This window comes from Erinaceus europaeus, chromosome 1, assembly GCF_950295315.1.
Source record: "Erinaceus europaeus chromosome 1, mEriEur2.1, whole genome shotgun sequence".
Classification (NCBI taxonomy): Eukaryota; Metazoa; Chordata; class Mammalia; order Eulipotyphla; family Erinaceidae; genus Erinaceus; species Erinaceus europaeus.
In genome coordinates, this window is record NC_080162.1 from 37342939 (window position 1) to 37362595 (window position 19657).

The 19657-nt window shown below is 48.2% G+C and overlaps 1 protein-coding gene across 3 annotated transcripts; it reads right to left on the minus strand.

Annotated features, from left to right (window-relative positions):
* Positions 1–957: 957 nt before the first annotated feature.
* On the minus strand, positions 958–17787 carry NPEPL1 (aminopeptidase like 1). 3 transcript variants are annotated; one of them, XM_007525126.3, is made up of 12 exons: positions 17539–17786; positions 16730–16915; positions 15706–15876; positions 13370–13459; positions 12821–12902; positions 10322–10464; positions 4517–4594; positions 4259–4359; positions 3300–3423; positions 2748–2924; positions 2114–2224; positions 958–1630 (listed from the first exon to the last, which is right to left on the minus strand). In XM_007525126.3, exons 1-12 carry the CDS (start codon positions 17686–17688, stop codon positions 1472–1474), a joined length of 1572 nt encoding a protein of 523 aa, XP_007525188.1. In that variant the 5' UTR covers positions 17689–17786; the 3' UTR covers positions 958–1471. The 3 variants fall into 3 exon arrangements, with proteins under 3 accessions (XP_007525188.1, XP_060039623.1, XP_060039575.1); XM_060183640.1 differs by lacking the exon at positions 17539–17786 and adding an exon at positions 17291–17437; XM_060183592.1 differs by lacking the exon at positions 4517–4594 and having other exon boundaries at positions 17539–17787.
* Positions 17788–19657: the final 1870 nt, after the last annotated feature.

Below are 19657 nucleotides of genomic sequence, written 5' to 3' on the forward strand. Positions count from 1 at the left end.
GAGTCTGTGCTGTGGCCCCACAGAAAACACAGGCCTGAATTAGAAAGTCCCAATCTTCCCTGCATTCTTCTCCAGGATTCCCCCTCTTCCTCCTCAGGCATCTCAACCCTCCTCTCAGGTTCTTCATCTTCCTTCCCAAGTCCCTAGACACCTATCTGCAAAACAAGAACAAAAATGAGGTTGACATGCTATGTATAAAAGCCAAGTGCTGATTTAGGAGAAGGCTATTGTTGCAAAAAGCCCTAAACCTATAGGCAGACCTCAGACTAGATTCTACAGTGGTAAGGTCATCTGCCCAAGAAAGTCAGGATGGAGTCATCATAGTATCTGCAACTTCATGGCTGAAAGGCAGCAAGATACAAAACAAGACAAAACAATAAAATTGAGCAATAAACAGGAACCAAAAAGTAGGAGAAGAGCAGATGAGAATAGGAATCTTAGGGTAGAAAGAAGCTAGGAACCTGTCAATACCCATGTCCAGCAAAGAAACAATTACAGAAGCCACAACTCTCACCTTTTGTACCCCCAAGAGAATGTTAGTCCATACCCTAAGAGAGGGCAAGCAATATTAGGGGAAGGTGACCAGAGGGCTCAGAACTCCAATTCCATCAAGACCCCAAGATCTAGTGAGAGTACAGGAAAAAGGAAGGACATTCAGAAGTAACAAAAGGTATAGGTGTGACTGAGAAAGGAAGGGAAAGCAGGACCATAGGAAAAAAAAAAAGGGAAAATATATACAAATACAGATAATTATAGAAATAATAGTCAATCCATATCTGTGACCTTGGGAGAACTACTGCAGTTTCCAATGGAGGGAATGGGAAACAGAACTCTGGTGGTGGGAATAGTGTAGAATTACACCCCTGTTGTCCCATAGTCTTGTACATCAATATTAAATCACAGATAAATAAATAAATAAAAGTGGGTAGGAATGAAAAAGACAGACCAACAATGGGATGTGGTGTAGAGTATTTAATTCAATCCCAGTGAATTCCAAGGGGCCAGCTAAGACTCCTCTTGCTCCACAGAATTGGGTCCCTGAAGCAAGTTACCATCCTTTCATCAGGGTGGGCTGGTTGAGGAGGTGGCACTGGTAGTACATGAACCTGGGGTGTAAATGTGGGTGCCTGCACAGGGAGCCATGGCAACAGGAACCCAGCATGGGTGCCAGTCAAGAGGCAAAGACTCAAGGTTGTATAGGTTTAGGGCCGTGCATCCTGTGGCCCTGAGGTCATGCTGAGGCCCAGGAGAGAGCAGTCTGAAGAAGCTGAGGAACACCCTGCACTGCTTGCCCACCCAGGGACACCACCAAACTTGAAGCTGGCTTCCAATACATAAAACAAGGAGCCACTTCCAGCTCTGTAACATTTCAAAACAGCAAAACAAAACCCACCTAAGGTATATTTCTCCAATTAATCAGTGCAATGTGAGGTAAAAAGCCCTGTGAGGTAGGACCAGCCAGGAGGGAGCCTCACACCAGCCTCCGCCTCTTCGAGTCCCTTCCCAAGTCACCCTCCTGGTCATCTGACTCACAGCCGAGTGGGGACACCAGGTTTAGCAGAGGGTCCTCAGAAGCCCGGCCAAAGAGAGCCAGCAAAAGGGCCACGCCAAAGCCCGTGGCACGCTCACCCTGTGGACAGCAAGGAAGAGGGCAAACAGTCCCCCTCAGCAATCCTATCTCTTAGGCATGTGCTCCCAACCCTGGCAAGGACCACCCACTTGGCCTATGGCCTGAGCATTCCCCTGCTTCCAACCCCTAGATCTTGGGCTGGAAGAGGTGAGACCCAGGTCGCTATGCTACCACCCAAGGGCAGGTTGGTTGGGAAAAGACTGCACACAGCAGCCACTGTTCCCTGAGACCATGAGTACAGAGGTCAGGGCATCACAGCTACCTGCAGGCTGATCCACGGGCAGTGGGATCCTCAGACAGTACACCTGAGGAGCTGAACATTCATCCAGGAACCAGAGAGGGGCTCTAGATGGGGGGCTCTGAAGGGGTGGGAAGGCAGTACTGGCCAGGCCAGTAGGAGGGGACACTGAGGAAAGAGCCTAGCCAGCCAGCCAAGGGGTGTTCTTAGGGGGTGGGAACATGCTCAGGGACACCCGAACTCACAGCATGCACAGGTGCAGCGATGTCCAGGTGGACCCAGACCCCAGGCCAGTCGAAACCAATGTGTGAGGCGATGAACAGGCCGGCACAGGAGCTGGGGCTGTTGTCCCGGTCCTGGGGACACAACAGGACAGGCACAACAGGCAGTGACCTTTTTGCTCCCAGAAGTGGGGGTATGTGGGAGAGGGGCTCCACTAAGCTATCTTTCAGGGGTGCTTCCGCTTGGACCCTGCTACAGTGCCTACATACTACCCACAAGTACCACCTCACCTGGTGTCCAGGAGCGGGCTAGTGGGAGGACACGCAGTGTGAGGAGGTTGGGAGTGACCCGGGACCTTGCCTGTGCACTAAGGGGTCTACCCGTACTCTAAGACAAAGGGGGAGCCCGGCAAAGAGCTGATAGGGAGATTCAGGTCAAAAGTGAGGAGCAGATGGCCAAGAAGGTTGCAGTAGCCGGCAGAGTATCTAGAAGAATGTGTCTTCTTTCTAAGGATCTGAGGCCTCACGGAGGAGTGGGGAGGTCCCTCATCTGTACTACCACTAATTCTTCTAGTCCCTGTTTCCCTGGATAACCACAAACCCCACCCACCAAGCTCTTGCCCTGTTTCCCTCAGTGCAGGTGCCACTCCCAACCTACCGCCACTGAGTTCTTCATGTCAGCCACAGCAGAGGTGAACTCGCTGAAGTGCAGCTCAGGACAGTAGACAAGTGGGTGTACCAGGTCGCCACACTTTCTCCCTGCTTTCACACAAGCCTCTTCCCACTCGGCACTGTTGGTGAGCACTGCAGCATGGTACTTGCCTGTGGCGATGCCCTAGGGTATGAGGGCACCAGGGACACAGAAAGAGAAAGGCCACAAGGCAAGGGAGAGGTAGGGCCACACAGGGAATATCCACATTGGAAGAGGCAAAAGCAAGTAACACAAACAATAAAAGCAGAGCAGAGAGGCAGCAAGAAGCAAAAGGATAAAAGAAACAAACAGGTCAGTGAGTTGGGAACACTTGGGACAGTTTCCTTTCTGTCCTGGTGTCCAGGCTTTTCATCCCACCTGTCACCCACACTCTGTGTCAGCAAGAAGCCCCTTGTTTTTTTCTCAGTAGGGGTGTGAAGATGAGGTGACAGCGGGACCTCTGCCTAGCTAACTCCAGATGAGCTCACATTCCCTGGGGGAGGCTGCTGAGAGGCCCACCTGAGCTCCTGTCAGTGTGGCCATGTCCACGATGATGTCAGCCCCCAGGTCCTTGCAGGCATAGCACACACCATCTGCCAGCACCAGCCTGCCCTCAGCATCAGTATTGTTGATCTCCACAGTCCTGGGGTACAATAGAGACCCAGCTTAGGAAGGGATTCTCTAGGACTGAGTCCCTTTGGAACTGGGGAGACCCCATTTAAAGTTCCTTATCCCTGAAGCCTCACCTCATAGCAATTTAATGCCAGGGCATGGGGCAAAGGACAGCAATCCTGCCTTCCTTCTCTTCCACTGTGATTCAGAGTAGCCTTCTGGCCTGTTTCCCCCTCCATAAGATGGGGTGGTGATATGAACTGTGCTAGACCAGCCCTAGGTACACAGTGCCTGGCTCTGGGTGAATGCAGACGAGGAAGTGCCTCTGGGGATGGGCATCTCTGTGTGCAGGAGGCATGGGGGCATTCCTATTATGAACCCTGGGCCACCTGCTGTCCACTCTGTGGCAGATGTGAGTCCTTCTGTAGCTGAAAGGGAGCAGTCTAAGGGTTGTTCTCAAGTGTGAGCTACCAGGAAGGTCCCCAGGAGAGAATGTGAGAGGAACAGGATGTCTGAAGACACCCAGAAAACCTTAAGCATGAAGGCTAAGAAGCCCTGATTCAAGCTCTGATCCTAATACTCAAAAAAGTCTAACACTTTTTGCAATGACAGAACCCACTGAATGTGAGATTCCTTGCTACCAAAGCTCCCTGAACTCTACCCCCACAATCCCCCACAATGCACCTAGAGGACTTCTGTCACAGGGCATCTTTCCTATAGAGCACTGTCTCTGGCTGGGTCAGGAGAATAAGGCTTGGAGCTGACTACTCTGCCCTTGAAAGGAAGGGCCTCAATCTAACAGCAGGGCACAGTCCAAGGAGAAGGCAGAGCAGGTGATACAAGCAAGGGGGAGGTGAAGGCCTTACTTTCCTGAGTACAACAGGTGGATGTCGTCGGGACGTGTAGCATTGGGCCCCACTGAGTTCTCAGCCAAGCAGAACACTGCATGGAGGTTGTCTTTGAAACCCTAGAGAGGTGGGGAGCAAAGTCTGTAGTTACAGGCTGGTAGTGTGTGCGCGCGCGCACACACACACACACACACACACACACACACACACACACCAGAACAGCATCAGACAGAAGCCCAGGGAAGAACAGAGCTCCCCCAGTGTTGGTACGCTCACCTGTTTGACAGCAGCTCTGAAAGCCCCCAGGACAGCTGCAGCACCACCACAGTCCCTCTTCATCCCAGGCATAGTGGTCTGGAAGGGGCCCAACAGGGGTCAAGATGTGTGTTTGGGGGTAGAAGGTTCAGACGCTATCCTAGTAGATAACAGTCCTCATTCCACCCTTGATGTTACAACAGGACCTCTTGGTCTCTGCAGGCGATCTGGCATCAGGTCACCTGATCACTCACAGAACCCAGGAAACTCCAACTTTGGGGGTTAGCAAATGTAAGCATGCCACATGGGGGAAGGGAGAGGGGGACAGGGTCATCCTGGCTCTAAGGCCAGGTCACTCTTCATCCCCATACTATCTCCTCTATTCGATCTCAGCTTCTACCTGGCTTCCAGAGGCAAACCTCTGGCTCCTGCTTGCTGTCCATCTAGAAGGTCAGGCTCTCCAAGTTTCATGTCCTTCCATACAGCTATGCCACCCTCTCCCATGGGGTCTTCTCCCAAGAACATTTTTCTGCAGTGAAGACCACCCTGCTCTGGTTTCCAGCCACCCAGACAGACTTCACTTCCGCCCACTGGCATTCCACCCAGACAGGCTTCACTTCCACCCACTGACCTCAATGACTCAGTCCCTGCTCTCTCTACATCTCCTCAACACTGTCTTGAATGATCCGAGCAAGATCACTCTACTGGAGGACACCTTCCCCTTTGTTCCCCCACCCACCCCCACACACTCTGGTCAGACAGATCTAATGAACAGCCACAGGAAACAGAGGTGCACTGCTGCCACAGATGTAAACACAATTTCCTATGAAATAATTGAGAGCAGTTACACAGTTTTACATTTTATAGGCTCCCAACTCTAATTGACAAGTTCACATTTGAAATTAACAACAGGTCATCAGTTACACGGATTTCATTTTGAAATGTACCGAGTGGTTTTGTGAACTCTTATTGGATTACATGAGCCTCGAATTTTAATGGAAAGTATTTTTAGATATAAACTGAGCTGCTTTTACAATTAAGCTAAGCGAAAATGACCTAGCTAGCACTATTGAAAATAAGCTGTCTCTTTTGACCTAATCTGCTAGAAAGCAGATTGTTTAAACAGAACATTACAGGGCCTCAGATCCGGAAGCAAACCACTTGCAAAGTGGCCCACGCAGAAAATGGCTCAAGACAGTCACTGAAACTGTCTCTCTGTTACCCAGGCAGCCTCCTGACCACACGTAAAAACAAACACCTCTTTGCAGACATTGCACATATAACTCAAAGGGCTGCATAAAATGGGGTAGACCCCTATGTTATTTTGATAAAAGAATCGATGCCTATAGTAACACTGAGATGTCACCTGTCTTTCTCAGGGAGTGGAGGACATTTTTGTACTGATGGAACTAAAGCCATGCTTGGCCAGTACCAGGCATGGACTGATGTGTGGCATGAGGGAACCAGAAGTCCCTGATTCTTTTCCAGTTCTCCATGAAAACAGAGTGCTGCCAATTCCACCCCAGAGTGGAAAGTAGCAGAGTAAAGTAGCAACATTACTGACAAAAAAAAAAAAAAAAAAAAAAAAAAAAAGCCACCCTCAGCCCTTATCCAGCTGTTTCCAATACTCTGCGTGTAACAGGATGAAGGCGCTACTGAACACCACTGTTTCAGTAGAAAGCTACCTTAGGTCTAAGCTCATCAAGCCAAGCCTCCTGGGAACCCCATTCTCACTTGAAAGAGTAGCTGACAAATGATGGTTATGCAGTTGGAGGTCTCTCTCAGACATTTTCTCAAAAATAAACATAGTGAGTCTCTCACCTTCAGGAAATGAGTTGACCTTATTTGTTGCCATTGGTAAAAATCTGAGCTTTCAAAGCAAAAAAAAAAAAAAAAAAAAATCAGAAAAGTTGTATCTGTTCCCTGATACTCAATGATGCTTTAAATCAGATGGATGATTGTATTAATGGAGGTGATCTTCTTTATATTATAAAATGAAGCGTGTCAAAGTCTAGAGGTTTTCCAAAACTCTGTGAACAATATCTTCCAAATTACTGAAGCAGGGTATTACAAAAGCGTGCAATGTTCCAGGAGAGGCCAGGAAATTTAAATGTACCAGAGTACAAAAAGCTCACTGATAGGGGTTCAGAATTTACACTGTAATCAAGTTTTTCAGAAACTACCGCTTGTTAGGTTTTGGTGTAACTGCAAAGAAGAATATCCTTAATTGTCTGAACAGAGCACTAAAATGTTCTTCACTTTTCCAACTATAAAATGCTTTGGACCAAAATTTCTTGTATGTTTCAGCTAAAACAACCTATCACGATGGACTATATGTAGAAGTAGATGCTTGGTCTCAACTGTCCTGTATTAAGGCTAATACCAAAATGGCTTGCTTTTTTTTTTTTTTTTGGTAAAACAAGGCTATGCTTCTCACTATTTTTTTTGAAAAGTTCTTTATTTTTTATTATCTCTATTTATTTATTGGATATAGATAGCCAGAAATTGATGGGGAGGAGGAAATAAAAAGGAAGAAACTCAGAGAGATACCTGCAGCACTGCTTCACCACTTGCAAAGCTTTCTCCCTGCAGGTGGGGTCCAGGGGCTTGAACCAGGGTCCTTACACATTGTAACATGTGTGTGCTCAACCAGGAGTGCCACCACCCAACCCTGAAAAATTCTTTTTATAAAACTATATATCATTTCTGCTAATGTGCAATAAATTTACATTGCTACTTCAGTGAATTAGTAAATATCTTTTAACTGTTTGAATTTCTAGTAGGGTATCAAGAGATATCACCCTTACAAATAAAAAAAAAAATTCTCTTTGAGACCAATACTTTCTTTAAGAGGATAAGGAATTCTGCAACAAACACATCTGAGACCTGCTAGTTCACAATGACACCAATTTGTCTTTGAAATCTTTGGGGATGGGACTGTGATTGTTTCTGCAAGATCTAGAGCAGGCACCACCAGCAAAATGATTAATTTTCAAGAAGTCTTACTTCTCACTCTGGCTTCCAACAAACCTAAGATCAAAACAAGTATCTAATCCAAGGAGAAATGAGGCACAATTCCTGCAGGCATCTGACTCCTACCAGGAACTAATTGTCCAGGATAAAGCAAGGGGGCAACCAGCATCATAGTCACCTACAGTGAGTGCTTCATTTGTGGAGAAGTTAAAAATACTAGCAGCACAGTCCTGTTGATCATTATAAAAATCAATAAAAATAATAAAGAAAAAAAACTAGCAGCCCTGCTAACAGTCAGGCTGACTGTACTCATCATCCTATGCCGGCATGGCCAAATAATGTGAGTGGTAAATATTCCTCTTCAGAAAGTCTGTTGCTGAAGTGAATTCTAATCCTATAAATAAAAATCTCAAATCTGCCTGTGTTAAGTACTTATCCTCTTAGAACTCTACATGGATGATAACTGCAAGAGACAGTCGGACCAATGCATGCAGTCTTGCCTGCCTCTGAGAATGGTTCCTAAATGTTGGGAGTTATCTGGGTTATTTTGTAGATAACTGGCATCTACAGTGCATAGGGTCTTCCAATAGTAGACTCAAAGTGAAGCTAAGGACACAGTGGGCTCCAGTTTCTTCACTGCCCTTAGTTTATATAACAAATGGAGTGGAGTTTAAGACACTGTTCCTCGACTGACATTGGAAATTTTCTGGAATAGATCTCTGAGAACTAGAGATATAGACAGTATAGAAATTGCTAGAGAGCAGGGATAGATAGCATAACGGTTATGCAAAGAGACTCTCATGCCTGACGCTCCCAAGTCCCAGGTTCAATCCCCTGCACCATCATAAGCCAGAGCTGAGCAGTGCTCTGGTAAGAAAAAAAAAAGAAAGAAAGAAAGAAAGAAAGAAATTGCTGGAAAATGGTATTTGTAGCCTTTATATTAAATACTTTTCCTGAGTATTTGTATACACTTGTCTCATGTGAGAGAAACTCCAAAACTGAAATTAATGGCATAGTTTTTTTTTTCTTTATTTTGTTTTTTTGTATCAACTCTATATGCAGACAGACTGGCAAACCTGGTAGCTCAATTAACACAAATATGTGGAGATCCATTTTGATAGTAACTAACAAATTTGCTGAAGCTAAGTCCTGAAAACAGAAACTATATTGCTAACATCCATTTTAGCAGACCAATATGAGGCATAAGCTTTTTCTGTTTAAAAACAAATTTACATTAATGCCATTTAAAGTGTTCAAAAATAGCATTAATGTGAATGCATGCCTTTTTTCTTTATTTGTACTGTAATATTTATTTTCTTTTTAATTTTTTAATGGCATGATAATATGTACAGAATTCAATAAAAGGGAATGTTCATGATCAGTGTTTTTTTTTTAACCTTCATTATTATTAGTTTAATTTCCTGATTAGTCCTGAAAAATATTTTGTTGTTTAGAGAAGAATGGATTTAAAGGAAAGGGAGAAAGAGAGAAAGAAAGAAAGGAAAGAAGGTAAGCATGCTATGTAGGAGGAAGTAGAAGGGTACACAGCCACCCTGGCTCAGAAGCCAGGCCACCCTTTACCCCCAAACCATCTCCTCCCCTTTCTTCTATCTCCCTTTGGACCTTGGCTCTCAGAAGCAAACCTACCTCTACCGCCTGCCTGGGCTTTAAGTACCAAATTCACTACGGCATAAATGCAAAAGCAAACAAAACAGGACAATTCCTACCCTGCAAAACAAATGACATTGGGGCTCAGTGGCAGAGAGGCAGCAGAGAGTGGAGAGTCTGCAGCACACAGAGAACACAGGTTGAGGGGAGTAGCACCACAAGCCCCGATACGTGGGGTTGCCAGGCCTCCTGAGTTTACCAAAGGTCAGATATCCAGCCTTTTTGTGAGAATTCTTCCTGTTTTAAAACTGGGATCACTGACTCAAATGTTTTAAAAACAACCTTTGGGCCAACAGGATACATCTGCCCGTTCACCATGCACAGCTGACTCTCTAAGTTTCTTTCTGAGATGACTGACTCTCTTCTTCCAGATATCTGGGTGCATAAATTTCACGTTTGCTCCTCCTTAGGACTCAGTTCCTGACAGCAGCCATACTGTGCCTGAGCACAACAACAACTCAACACGCCTGAGTGTGGGGCAAACAGCAGCAGCAGCAGCAGAAGCAGTCAGCTCACTTCTGCTACCGCTGGTGCTGCCCAGCCCCTAAATACAGTTGGAATGGAAAAGGGCAGGCTGCTCAGCTGCAGGCATTCCTTAAGTATTCCAAACGTGCCAGTACTCTTGAGATGGTCACACTCAAAAGACCACCCATCGGAGAATCTCCTAGGACGGCATCACAGCAAGGCTTCTGCATTCAAACTCCTAGGAATGCTCGGAGTCCACTAAGGGACACTGTTATGGATTCCTTAACATGGAATACTTGAAGCATGGAAGCCTCTCAATGGAGGTAGAAAAAGTGAGCATCCTGATATAGCCTTCTCTTTTTCAGACCAGAGCCCAACTGCCTGTGCTGGCCCTATGGGTGCTGTTTTCTAGCCCTTTCATCATTTCTGCCGCTTTTCCCTGGATCCTGTTCAGACTTACTTCTTGTTTTGTTGAGTTTTTTTTTGTTTTGTTTTGTTTTGTTTTGTTTCTGACTTGTCTGAAGAGCAGTCATGAAACCTTATCCTCAGAAAGTGAATCAGCACCACTGACTTGCTTCCTGAACCGAGTTCCCCAGAGATACGCCCTGATTCGAACTCTCCCAAACCTCACAGCCTTCTACCTACATCTCTGGAAGTTGACAGGCCCAGCCTCCTCTAATCCTCTCCACCCAAACCTTCCCCACTGGCACTGGACCTCACCTTCCCTTTGATGCTGAGACCCCCGGTGTCATAGACAATCCCTTTGCCCACCCACGCGATGGTCTGGGTGGCTCCATCTGGGGTGTGGCTGAGGATGGCCAGAGCTGGGGGGTGGAGGGCCGCTTTGCCAACACCATAGAGTCCTATAGAAAGAACAGGGAGAGGGTTATGCTCCAGTTGAGTTGAGTGGAAGATCCCTTCAAGCCCACCAAGAAACACCAGCATTTCCAGACTGGCTGTGGATACTCCTCCCTCAGGAGGCAATGCTACCCCAGCCTCAGTTCCCTGCCCCTTGGCCAGTGTGGGACTGGGGAATGCAAATTAAATCCAAGGCTCTGGGACTGCAAATGAATTTTATGTATGTTGTTGTTAGGCAAGAAAACCCACTGAGAAAAAAAAAAATACTGTCTTGTTCCCAGAAAGAAATGGACAAGAGTGCAGAATGAAATGATTTTTTTGGATAAGGCTTCAAGGATAGTCCAGTCCCACTGACTCTCCCCTCCCTGCGGCTTCCATACTCAGAGGCTACACTGCCCTTTCATTCTGAGCTGGCCTCTACCACTGCCTCACTGTGAGGTTTACACATGTCCCTGATTTCTCAAGGAACCTGAGGCCTGCTGTGTCCATGTCTCAAGGTCCCCCAATAATTGAGCTGAACAGTCATAACAGCCGGGGTAAAAGTCAATAAGAGCTGCCCAGTGAACAGCCATCCTATTCATCTTGCAAGACTCACTGCAAATGTCACCTCCTTACTGAAGCTTCCCTGATAGGAGTGGCCTTTCCCTCCACTTATTACAACTTTATGAGCTTATGAGAAGCAGCCCCGAGGGTGGTCCCCAAGGATCAGCATCTGGACATTCATAACTTTGTGAAGCCTCTTCCCCAACTGTAAGAAAGTACCTCATTTCTAACCAAAAGGGTATGCCAGAAGAGACAAGATGTTACTTGTGAGCTTATCAGATAAAGACCTTGCTGTCAGGGAGTCGGGCAGTAGTGCAGCAAGTTAAGCGCACATGAAGCAAAGCACAAGGACAGGCATAAGGATCCCGGTTCCCCCGGCTTCCCACCTGCAAGGAAGTTGCTTCACAGGTGGTGAAGCAGGTCTGCAGGTGTCTCTCTTTCTCTTCCCCTTCTCTGGCTCCCCTCCTTTCTCCATTTCTCTCTGTCTTATCCAACAATAACGACAGCAATAACAACAACAATAATAACTACAACAATAAAAACGGGGGCAACAAAAGGGAAAATTAATTAATTTAAAAAAATACCTTGCTGTGTTCTTGCCTACTTGCTACTTTCTCAATCTTACTTGGAGACACGGTTCTGAGGGAAGTAACTGCCATTTTGTGATGCGCTCTACAGAGAGGTGCACTCAACAAGGAATAGCCAGCAATACCTAGAAGCCTGCTGAAGCCTGAGTGTAAGCCTTCCTGGGAGTATGACAGCCTCGGCTAAGCCTTCGGATGACTGCAGCCCCAGGGAACACCTGAACTGCAGGCTGGAAGATATATACTGGGCCCAGACCCAACCAAGTCATATCCTATTCCCCAGCTATAGAAATGCGGGATAGGGGGCCAGGCAGTGGCACACCAGGTTAAGCACAGATATCACCATGTGCAAGGACCTGAGTTCAAGCTCCCACTCCCCACTTGCAGGGGGAATGCTTCATGAGTGAGGAAGCAGGTCTACAGATGTCTATCTTTCTCTTCCCCTCTCTATCTCCCCTCCCCTTTCGATTTCCCTCTTTCTGCCAAAAAAAAAAAAATAGAAAGAAAAACATGGAAAAAATGGCACCAGGAATGGTAGATTTGTAGTGCTGGCACCAAGCCCCAGAAACAACCCTGGTGTCAAGGAAGGAAGGAAGGAAGGAAGGAAGGAAGGAAGGAAGGAAGGAAGGAAGGAAAAGACATGTATCACTTTCAGGGTTATTTGTTTTGCATCATTAACAACCTCTGAGTGCCCTTTTCTAGTCAGCATCCTGTCCTCATAGTCACCACACCTCCAATGTCAGGTTATGGGAAAGGATGGGCCTGGTGATCAGGCAAGGCCTCAGAGAGGAGGTGACTTAGCACCGAGATGTACTAGGGTATTATGTTCCCACTATAAGGGTATTGTGGGTGAAAATACTCTTGGCCAAGAGACCCATAAGAGCATGGCCATGAACACGGGTATTCGAGGAACAGAAAGGGTCTGTGAGCTGGCCCAGGGAGGAGTGAGGAGAGCAACATCAGCACATTAGGAAACTAGACAGAGATTGGGTGGGGCAAGAAGTTGGATCCTGTGGCTTCCAGAATCTGAATCAGAATCTGAACAGCTGCCTCCTCCCCTAGAGATGCCTGGCTTCCCAGTGTCTGGTCTGGGGCTTGGACTCAGGCTGGTTTCTTTCAGGTGACAAACAGAATGAAACTGTGTGCAAGGCACCATGTGGCCTACCACTGCCTGTCACACAAGCTACCCATACATTCCCCAAGGCCAAAGCTATGGGAAGCAGCTCCCACCCACCTCCAAAGCCTCTTGTCTTCAGCTCTTCATCCCGGATAATGGTTGGGGCGATCCCCAGATCTTTGCCAACTTTCTTAATCTCCTGGATATGTTCATGGAAAAAAACGACAACATGAAGACACGTGAAGATGGCTTAAATCAAGGCGAGGTCAAGGCTCTGGGCCAGGGATGAACTGATGCCTGCATGGTGGGAAAGGAACCGCCTGGGAAGTCAGTGGTTTCATCTCTCCTGGTTTTGAGCATGATTAAACCCAGGAGAGGAGGCTCACCCTCCAAACTCCAAAATTTCCTGCAGGTCATGGCTAGAGTCCTGCAAAGGCCACATCCTCTCCATGCTCTCAGTGAGGCCTGCAGTGCCCTGGAGCTGGGAATGGGGTGGGAAGAGGGGGAAGACACGGCCAGATTATATCTGAAGCAGATCCAGCCTTCCCTAGGTGGGATGCAGGGCTCCTATGAACACTGACCCCACCACCCTCAGTTTCCTCTGGTGCTTTGTGGGTTCTGCCAGCACCTGTCCCAGCCTGCCCCACCCATGGCAAGGTCCCAAACCTCGAGGAAGGTGTCTGTGTTCATCTCATTGCAGGGTGTATCCACAATGCGGGCAGCCAACCTCACACCTTCTGTGGCACTTGTTAAGCACTAGAAAGAAGCAAGAGGCTGTCATTGGGGGCTTGGTACCAGCAGGAGGGAGCTGATCTCTTTGTTCATTCCCCAGTGACTCAAAGGCATAAGAGGTACATGAAATCTAGGGGGAGGAAGTGGGGCTGTTGACTGGGAGGTGACAGGCAAGAGTCATACTTGTGACTACCCATGAGTCCACTGAAAATTCAACTCAGTTCTGTATCCTCAGCCTGGTAGGCCAACCTCAACAAAATGGGGCCCACCTTTCTTTCCAAGTCTCATCTCCTTCTAGTCACCTCTAGCCTGAACACACTGGCATTCCTATCTCTGGCCTCTGCCAATCCTCAATGTGGAGGCATTGCCTATAGCTAGACCCCCACCCCCATGGTGTCTCCCACCCACTTCATCTCACCACCCACTCTCCAGGGTGGGAAGCTTCAGGCAAGAGGCAGGCTGCCTTTTTCACACACAAGGCAGAGACAATATTAAGAGAGCAAAGCAGTGCAGGTTCGGCTGAGGTGCAGACAGCATCAGGTTCATTGTTGCTTCTTCCAGCTTCACATGTCAGGAAGGCCAAGCCGGGTCGATACTGCCAGCTTGGTCATCTCCTAGTCCCAGTGAATTGCTGTGAGAATGTCTGCTTGTCCTGAGGTAATTAAACCCCAGAGTCTTACAGGCAGAGACCCCAGGCTTGACAGCTCAGATATGAAATGTGTCTGTATGGTCTCCGCTGCCTGACAGCGGGCTCTCCTTAGGGACAGCCACGGTCCTTCTCTGTGGGCCTCACAGATACCCACTACTCATCTCTGACTCAGTCAATGGCTGCTGTCTGGGAAGTGCGTCAATGCCCTAAGACTTGTCTCCAAGGAGCACCAGTGCCTGCCCCACAGGCCTCTGGTGAGCTCAGAGCCCCCTCTGTGAAGGGAGAGAGGACAGAGGGCACTTGTGGGGGAGGCCTGAGGAAGTTCCAGCACTCCTCCACTGGTATGGAACTGTACCTTGTCTTGCCTCAATTTCCTAGTCACTAAAGCTGGGTCATTCATTCATTCATTCATTCATTCCCTCTTTACACGTTGATGTAAGCATCTACTGAGTGATAGAAATGCATAGATGATAAAGGGATTTAGGTCCAGCAGAGATTCATAGCAAACACATCCCATCACAAAACATTACAGAATAAGCAGTTGAAAGTAGAAGGAAAGGTCGAACAGGGTCCAGAGTTTATGTGCTCAGGATTCCAAGGGCTAAAATCTGCTCCAGCCTATGCTAGTGTGACCCCCAGAAGTCCCTGAGTTTCTGGGCCTCAGTGTACTAAACTCTAATAGAGGGTAGCAATAGGGTCTATCTCAGAGGACAGCTCTGAGAATCAGGGAAATCCACTTAGGATTTCTCCTGAAGGAGAAGCATCGTGAGTAGTGAATGGTGTTGTGGTATCTCTCATTCTTTTTTTTTAATTATCTTTATTTATTTATTGGATAGAGATTGCCAGAAATTGAGAGGGAGGGAGTGATAGAGAGGGAGAGAGACAGAGAGACACCTGCAGCACTGCTTTACCACTTGCAAAGCTTTCCCTCTGCAGGTGGGGACTGGGGGCAGGAACCTAGGTCCTTGTGCACTGTAACGTGCACTCAACCAGGTGCGCCACCACCCAGCCCCTGGCATCTCTCATTCTTTCTCTTTCTTCCTTCCTTCCTTTTTAAAAAATAATTTATTTATTTATAAAATGGAAGGAAACACTGACAAGACCATAGGATAAGAGGGGTACAATTCCCACCACCAGAGCTCTATATCCCGTTCCCTTTCCTGATAGCCTTCCTATTCTTTAACCCCATGGGAGTATGGACCTAGGGTCATTATGGGGTACAGATCATGGAAGGTCTGGCTTCTTATCTCTTTCTGTCTCTAGTCCTCTCTAAAACTTTTTGAAAACTTTAAAAAGCTGCTGAGAGCAGTAGAGTCATACAGGCACCAAGCCCCACTGATAACACCAGTGGCATAAATAATTAATAAATAAATTTGAAGGCACCTGGTACTCTTAATGCTCAATTAATGCTGACTGAGCAGAACCAAAGCTAAAACCAAAGAGAAGGGGATGCTGCCCAGGATTCAAAAGATGCTACCTAGGATTCAAAAGATCTTGGGGTCAGGAATGAAATTCACTGCCCATTCCTCCAGGAAATGGGAGAAAGAATCTTTCATAGATATCCATCAGATGGGCCTTCAGGGGCAACCCAAGAATACAGTCTGAGCTTTCAGATAGCTACCTGCAAAGTGGACACTTCTACTGGCCCATTGTCTTGTCCCAGCAGGAAAAACTCCACCATTACGGACTTCTTCTCTGTGCGCCGAGAAGCACTTGAGCGGTGGGTGAAGAGTGGGAAGGCTCGGGCTAGAGCACAGGCAGAGGCAAAGGCATCAGAACGCTCGCAAACCATCTGCAACACATGGAGGCAGAGTGTGAGGAGGGAACGGTAGCACCACAGATCAGGAAGAGCAAAAACTCACAATAGGATCAGAGGCCTCGTCTCTACTGTAGATGCACCCAGGACAGAGGCAACACAGCCATATATCCTAGGAGACTCTCCCCCAACAACTGTCTCCTACATTGAGAAGGAAACATAGGCCATCAGGCGCTGACTGCTGCCACAGAGACAGGGAAACAGGATGTGGAAGGAATCTGGGTCTGAGTTTCAGTCTGAGACCAGAGGTCAATGGAATGGTCTCTGTGACTACAGTCTCTTTGACTATAAAGCCAGGGTTACAATGGCTGGGTTGTGACAGTACCGTCCATGTCCAAAAGCACTTAAATGATTAAGTGCTCAGCAGTCTATAAGGACTGAGGAAAGGAAGGCAAGTACTAGGACAGTTTCATGCCCTAGTACTAGCCTGGATTCCAGAACCAGTAATGTGTTGGCTCCTTGTACTAAGCACTACTATTACATAAGTTTTCAGTACTAATACTAGATCAGCTACCAGTACTGGCACTAAGTCAACTTCAGTACTAATATCAGGCCAACACATTACTTGGTACTGTGTACTAGGCACATTTACCCCACTAGTATTAAACTGATTTTCAGTACTAAGGGGGTTTTCACTACTAGGTACTAGTCCTAGGATGGCTTTCAGTACTAGTACCAAATTAGATCCTATTACTGGTACTTGGTAAACCTTCAGTGATGGTACTAGTCTAGCATCCAGTATCACTGCTAGGCTGGCTTTCAGTAGTAGTTCTAGGCCAGCTTTCAGCACACGGGCCAAATGGAACCATCTTTTCTCAGAGGCACTCACCAGAATGCACCGATGGGTTCCCGGTGGCAGGCAGGTCCGCACAAGTCTGGTGATGAAGTGGGCAGCCGAGGGGCTGTTGTGCCTGCTCACCCTGGAGGGCAGGGCGGCCACAGTAGCATAGTTCAGGTAGAGAGGACAGCTGTCAGTGGGGTTGGGGTTCAGGGTACTTAGAGCCGCTTGCCAAAGCTGGATCAGAGGGGAGACAAAAGACAGACAACTGACTTGAAACAGTCCACATGGCAAGAGATGGTTCCGGAATGTGCACACCGGCATTGCAAAAGGGGGGAAACGTTTGCAGTTTCCCACTAGGAAACCACCACCCCTAATTGAGACGTGTCAAGCCTCACCAGAGCTAAGTGTGTATCTGCTGGCACAAGTCCAGCCTTGTGGAATTAAGCAGTCAGGATTTTAAAGGCCAGTTCTTTTTTTTCTTGGTTGGGGGGGCTGTTTTGTCAGTAACACGGAAGGGGAGGCTGGGACAGGTGGGAAGTACTCTGGGAGGTAGGTGGCCAACACCAGGCTGCACTGCCTGGGCACAGTCCATTCAAGGCCCTTCCTTACACGCGCCACCCACGAACTGTGGGGGCCTGGGTGGGTGCGGGGCTGGTGCGGCCTCTCGGGTTCTCCAAATGGAAGCAGCCTGGGCCTCAGCCTGGCCTTGTGCACCCAGCGGCAGCAAGCAGGCCAAGCCTGTCCGACCCGACGGGGAGGGGGGAGGGCATGGAGGCCCCCCCCCCCCAACGATCAGCCGAGGCGGGGCCTGAGTTCTGCCGGCGGGGCGGTGCATGGCGGCCGCACGGCCCGCTCACCTCCTCGGTGACCCGGGGCTGCAGCTTCCCGCGGACGTGGCTCCAGGGCACGCGGTGCAGGTGGTGCAGCTGGCCGAGCAACAGCAGCGGCCGGCTTTGAGGATCCGCGTCCCCGGCGCTCGCCAGGAACTGCAGCCCCACGTTCGCCATCTTCGCCGGCCCGCGCCCCGGCCGCTCCCACTCGGCTTGGGATCCTTCTCCGGCCGGGCCTCGGCACCGCCCCGGCCCTGCTCGGCCGTCGGCTCCGCCTCCCCCGCCGCTCAGGGCCGCTCGCGAGACGTGCAGGGCCCGCCCGGGGCGCGAGGGGGCGCGGGGTTGGCGGGGTAGGAGGACAGGCCCGACTGGGAGGCTCTGACCCCATGCAGGCCCCAACCCCAGTCTTTGGAGCAGGCCCCAACCCCGAGGCAGGTGCTAGTCCTTGGAAAAACTCTGACCTTGGAGCAGGCCCCAAGCCCTCGCCCATGCCCTGCCCCAGGAAAGACAGCTCTCCAAACAGGAAGTCAGCCAGTGAACCCCTCAACTTCAGCAGCCCCTTACCCACGCTAGCAGTTCACACCAGATCAGTCTTGCTGAACCCTAAGCAGACCCAGCCCTAACATGGGGCAGGCCCCTCAGACATCTCTGAACAGCTTCTGGGAGTCCTGGGAGACCCCACACCTCCACACTGGCAAGGTCACCCTAACCCTCCCCACAACCCCCAACTCTTCAGTCAGGTCTGGATGGATTTGGTAATCCTCGGATTTGTGCCAACTCTTGAGTTGTAGAATCCCCCTGCCTGCCTGGCATACTCATATAATAGTTGTCTTGACATTGGTCAGAACCCCACTATTTGCAGGCATAGCCTTACAAGTGAGAGGGGTGCTAGGGATACCGGTTTTATCCAGGCAGCAGCTCTTAAGACAACCAGCTACATATCCAGGCTTCATCTTATGGAATTGGGGAGACGAGGGGCGTCGTTTATCCAGCCCAATCCTATGCAGGAAAAGTCATCTAACTATATAGTCTGAGCAAGCTGCCCCAGTTTGCCTCACAGTTTAGGGAAACAGTGAGACAGAAAAGCTCAACTACTGTCATATACGAGGCTCAAGGAATGATGACCACCCCCTAACCCATCCCCACCCCCCCACTTTAGGAAGCTCTATCAGAAGTCATTTAAAAATAAAACTGTGTTACCCTATCCTGACCACATCCTGATTGCTCAAGGGCCTTTGAAGGGTATCATCCCATATGCCACTCCTTTTATTTTGAATTTCCTCTTTATCATCAACCTTAAGAAATAGCAAAGTCAATGTTCTAGCATGGTATCCAAGGTTTTCAGCCACTGAACTTCCAGCTTGCCCACTGGGTGACTTGCAGTCTACCCATAAGCTTGTTTCCTACCCATTCTCCCTTTTCTTTGGGCCATGACCCCTGGTCTAGGGCAGACAATAATAAAAACCTGCTAAATTAGAGCTTCCAACTTCTGAAGGCAGGTCCTTTTGTCTGCTTTTTATTCCACTGCCTGACACAGATCTGGCAGTCAGTCAAAAAAAAAAAAAAAGTTATGTGTGTGTGTGTGTGGGGGGTGTTCAATGAGTGAAAGAAATTCCTTCAAAACCCTCAACTTTGCAACATTAAAGTCCAAGCTAATTGGATCTTATTTTCTTCAAAAGATTTACAGCAGCTGAATATTTCCACACATTTGTAGAGGGTATGAAGAGCACATATGAAGATCTATCACCCTTTTCTGTTTGTAAATACCCTACAGACAGGAGTAAGGGCACTGCTCCTACCCCCCAGCGAAGGACGGAGGTAGTAGGGGTTTTCTCAGAGTCTTAAGGGATGGGAGTCATACCCTGACAGAGACCTTACCCAGGTCAACAGGACAGGGACAAACACTCAAGTGAGAAGGAAGCACAGGCCTAAGGTATCCACTGGGCTCTAAAACTAGCATGGACAAACACAAGGTTCCAGGGTCTAGGAAAGATATTTTTAATTCCCTCTGTAGACTTTTGTGGAGTGAGAAATATTCAACAAGCATTTTAGAAAGCTAGATCTGGCTTTGTATACAGGAAATTGGAGAAGGAGAGAAAAGGTTTGATAGATCATTCTTTCAAAATTCTTCCATACTTAAGAATAA

Excerpts from the sequence above, each read along its gene's own strand:
- NPEPL1 (XM_007525126.3), bottom strand. The coding sequence starts at position 17,688 with ATGGCGAACGTGGGGCTGCAGTTCCTGGCGAGCGCCGGGGACGCGGAT. Across the intron at positions 16,916-17,538 it reads AGCCCCGGGTCACCGAGGAG|CTTTGGCAAGCGGCTCTAAG; the intron begins GTGAGCGGGCCG and ends CCTCTGATCCAG. Across the intron at positions 2,225-2,747 it reads ACATGAAGAACTCAGTGGCG|GACCGGGACAACAGCCCCAG; the intron begins GTAGGTTGGGAG and ends TTGTGTCCCCAG.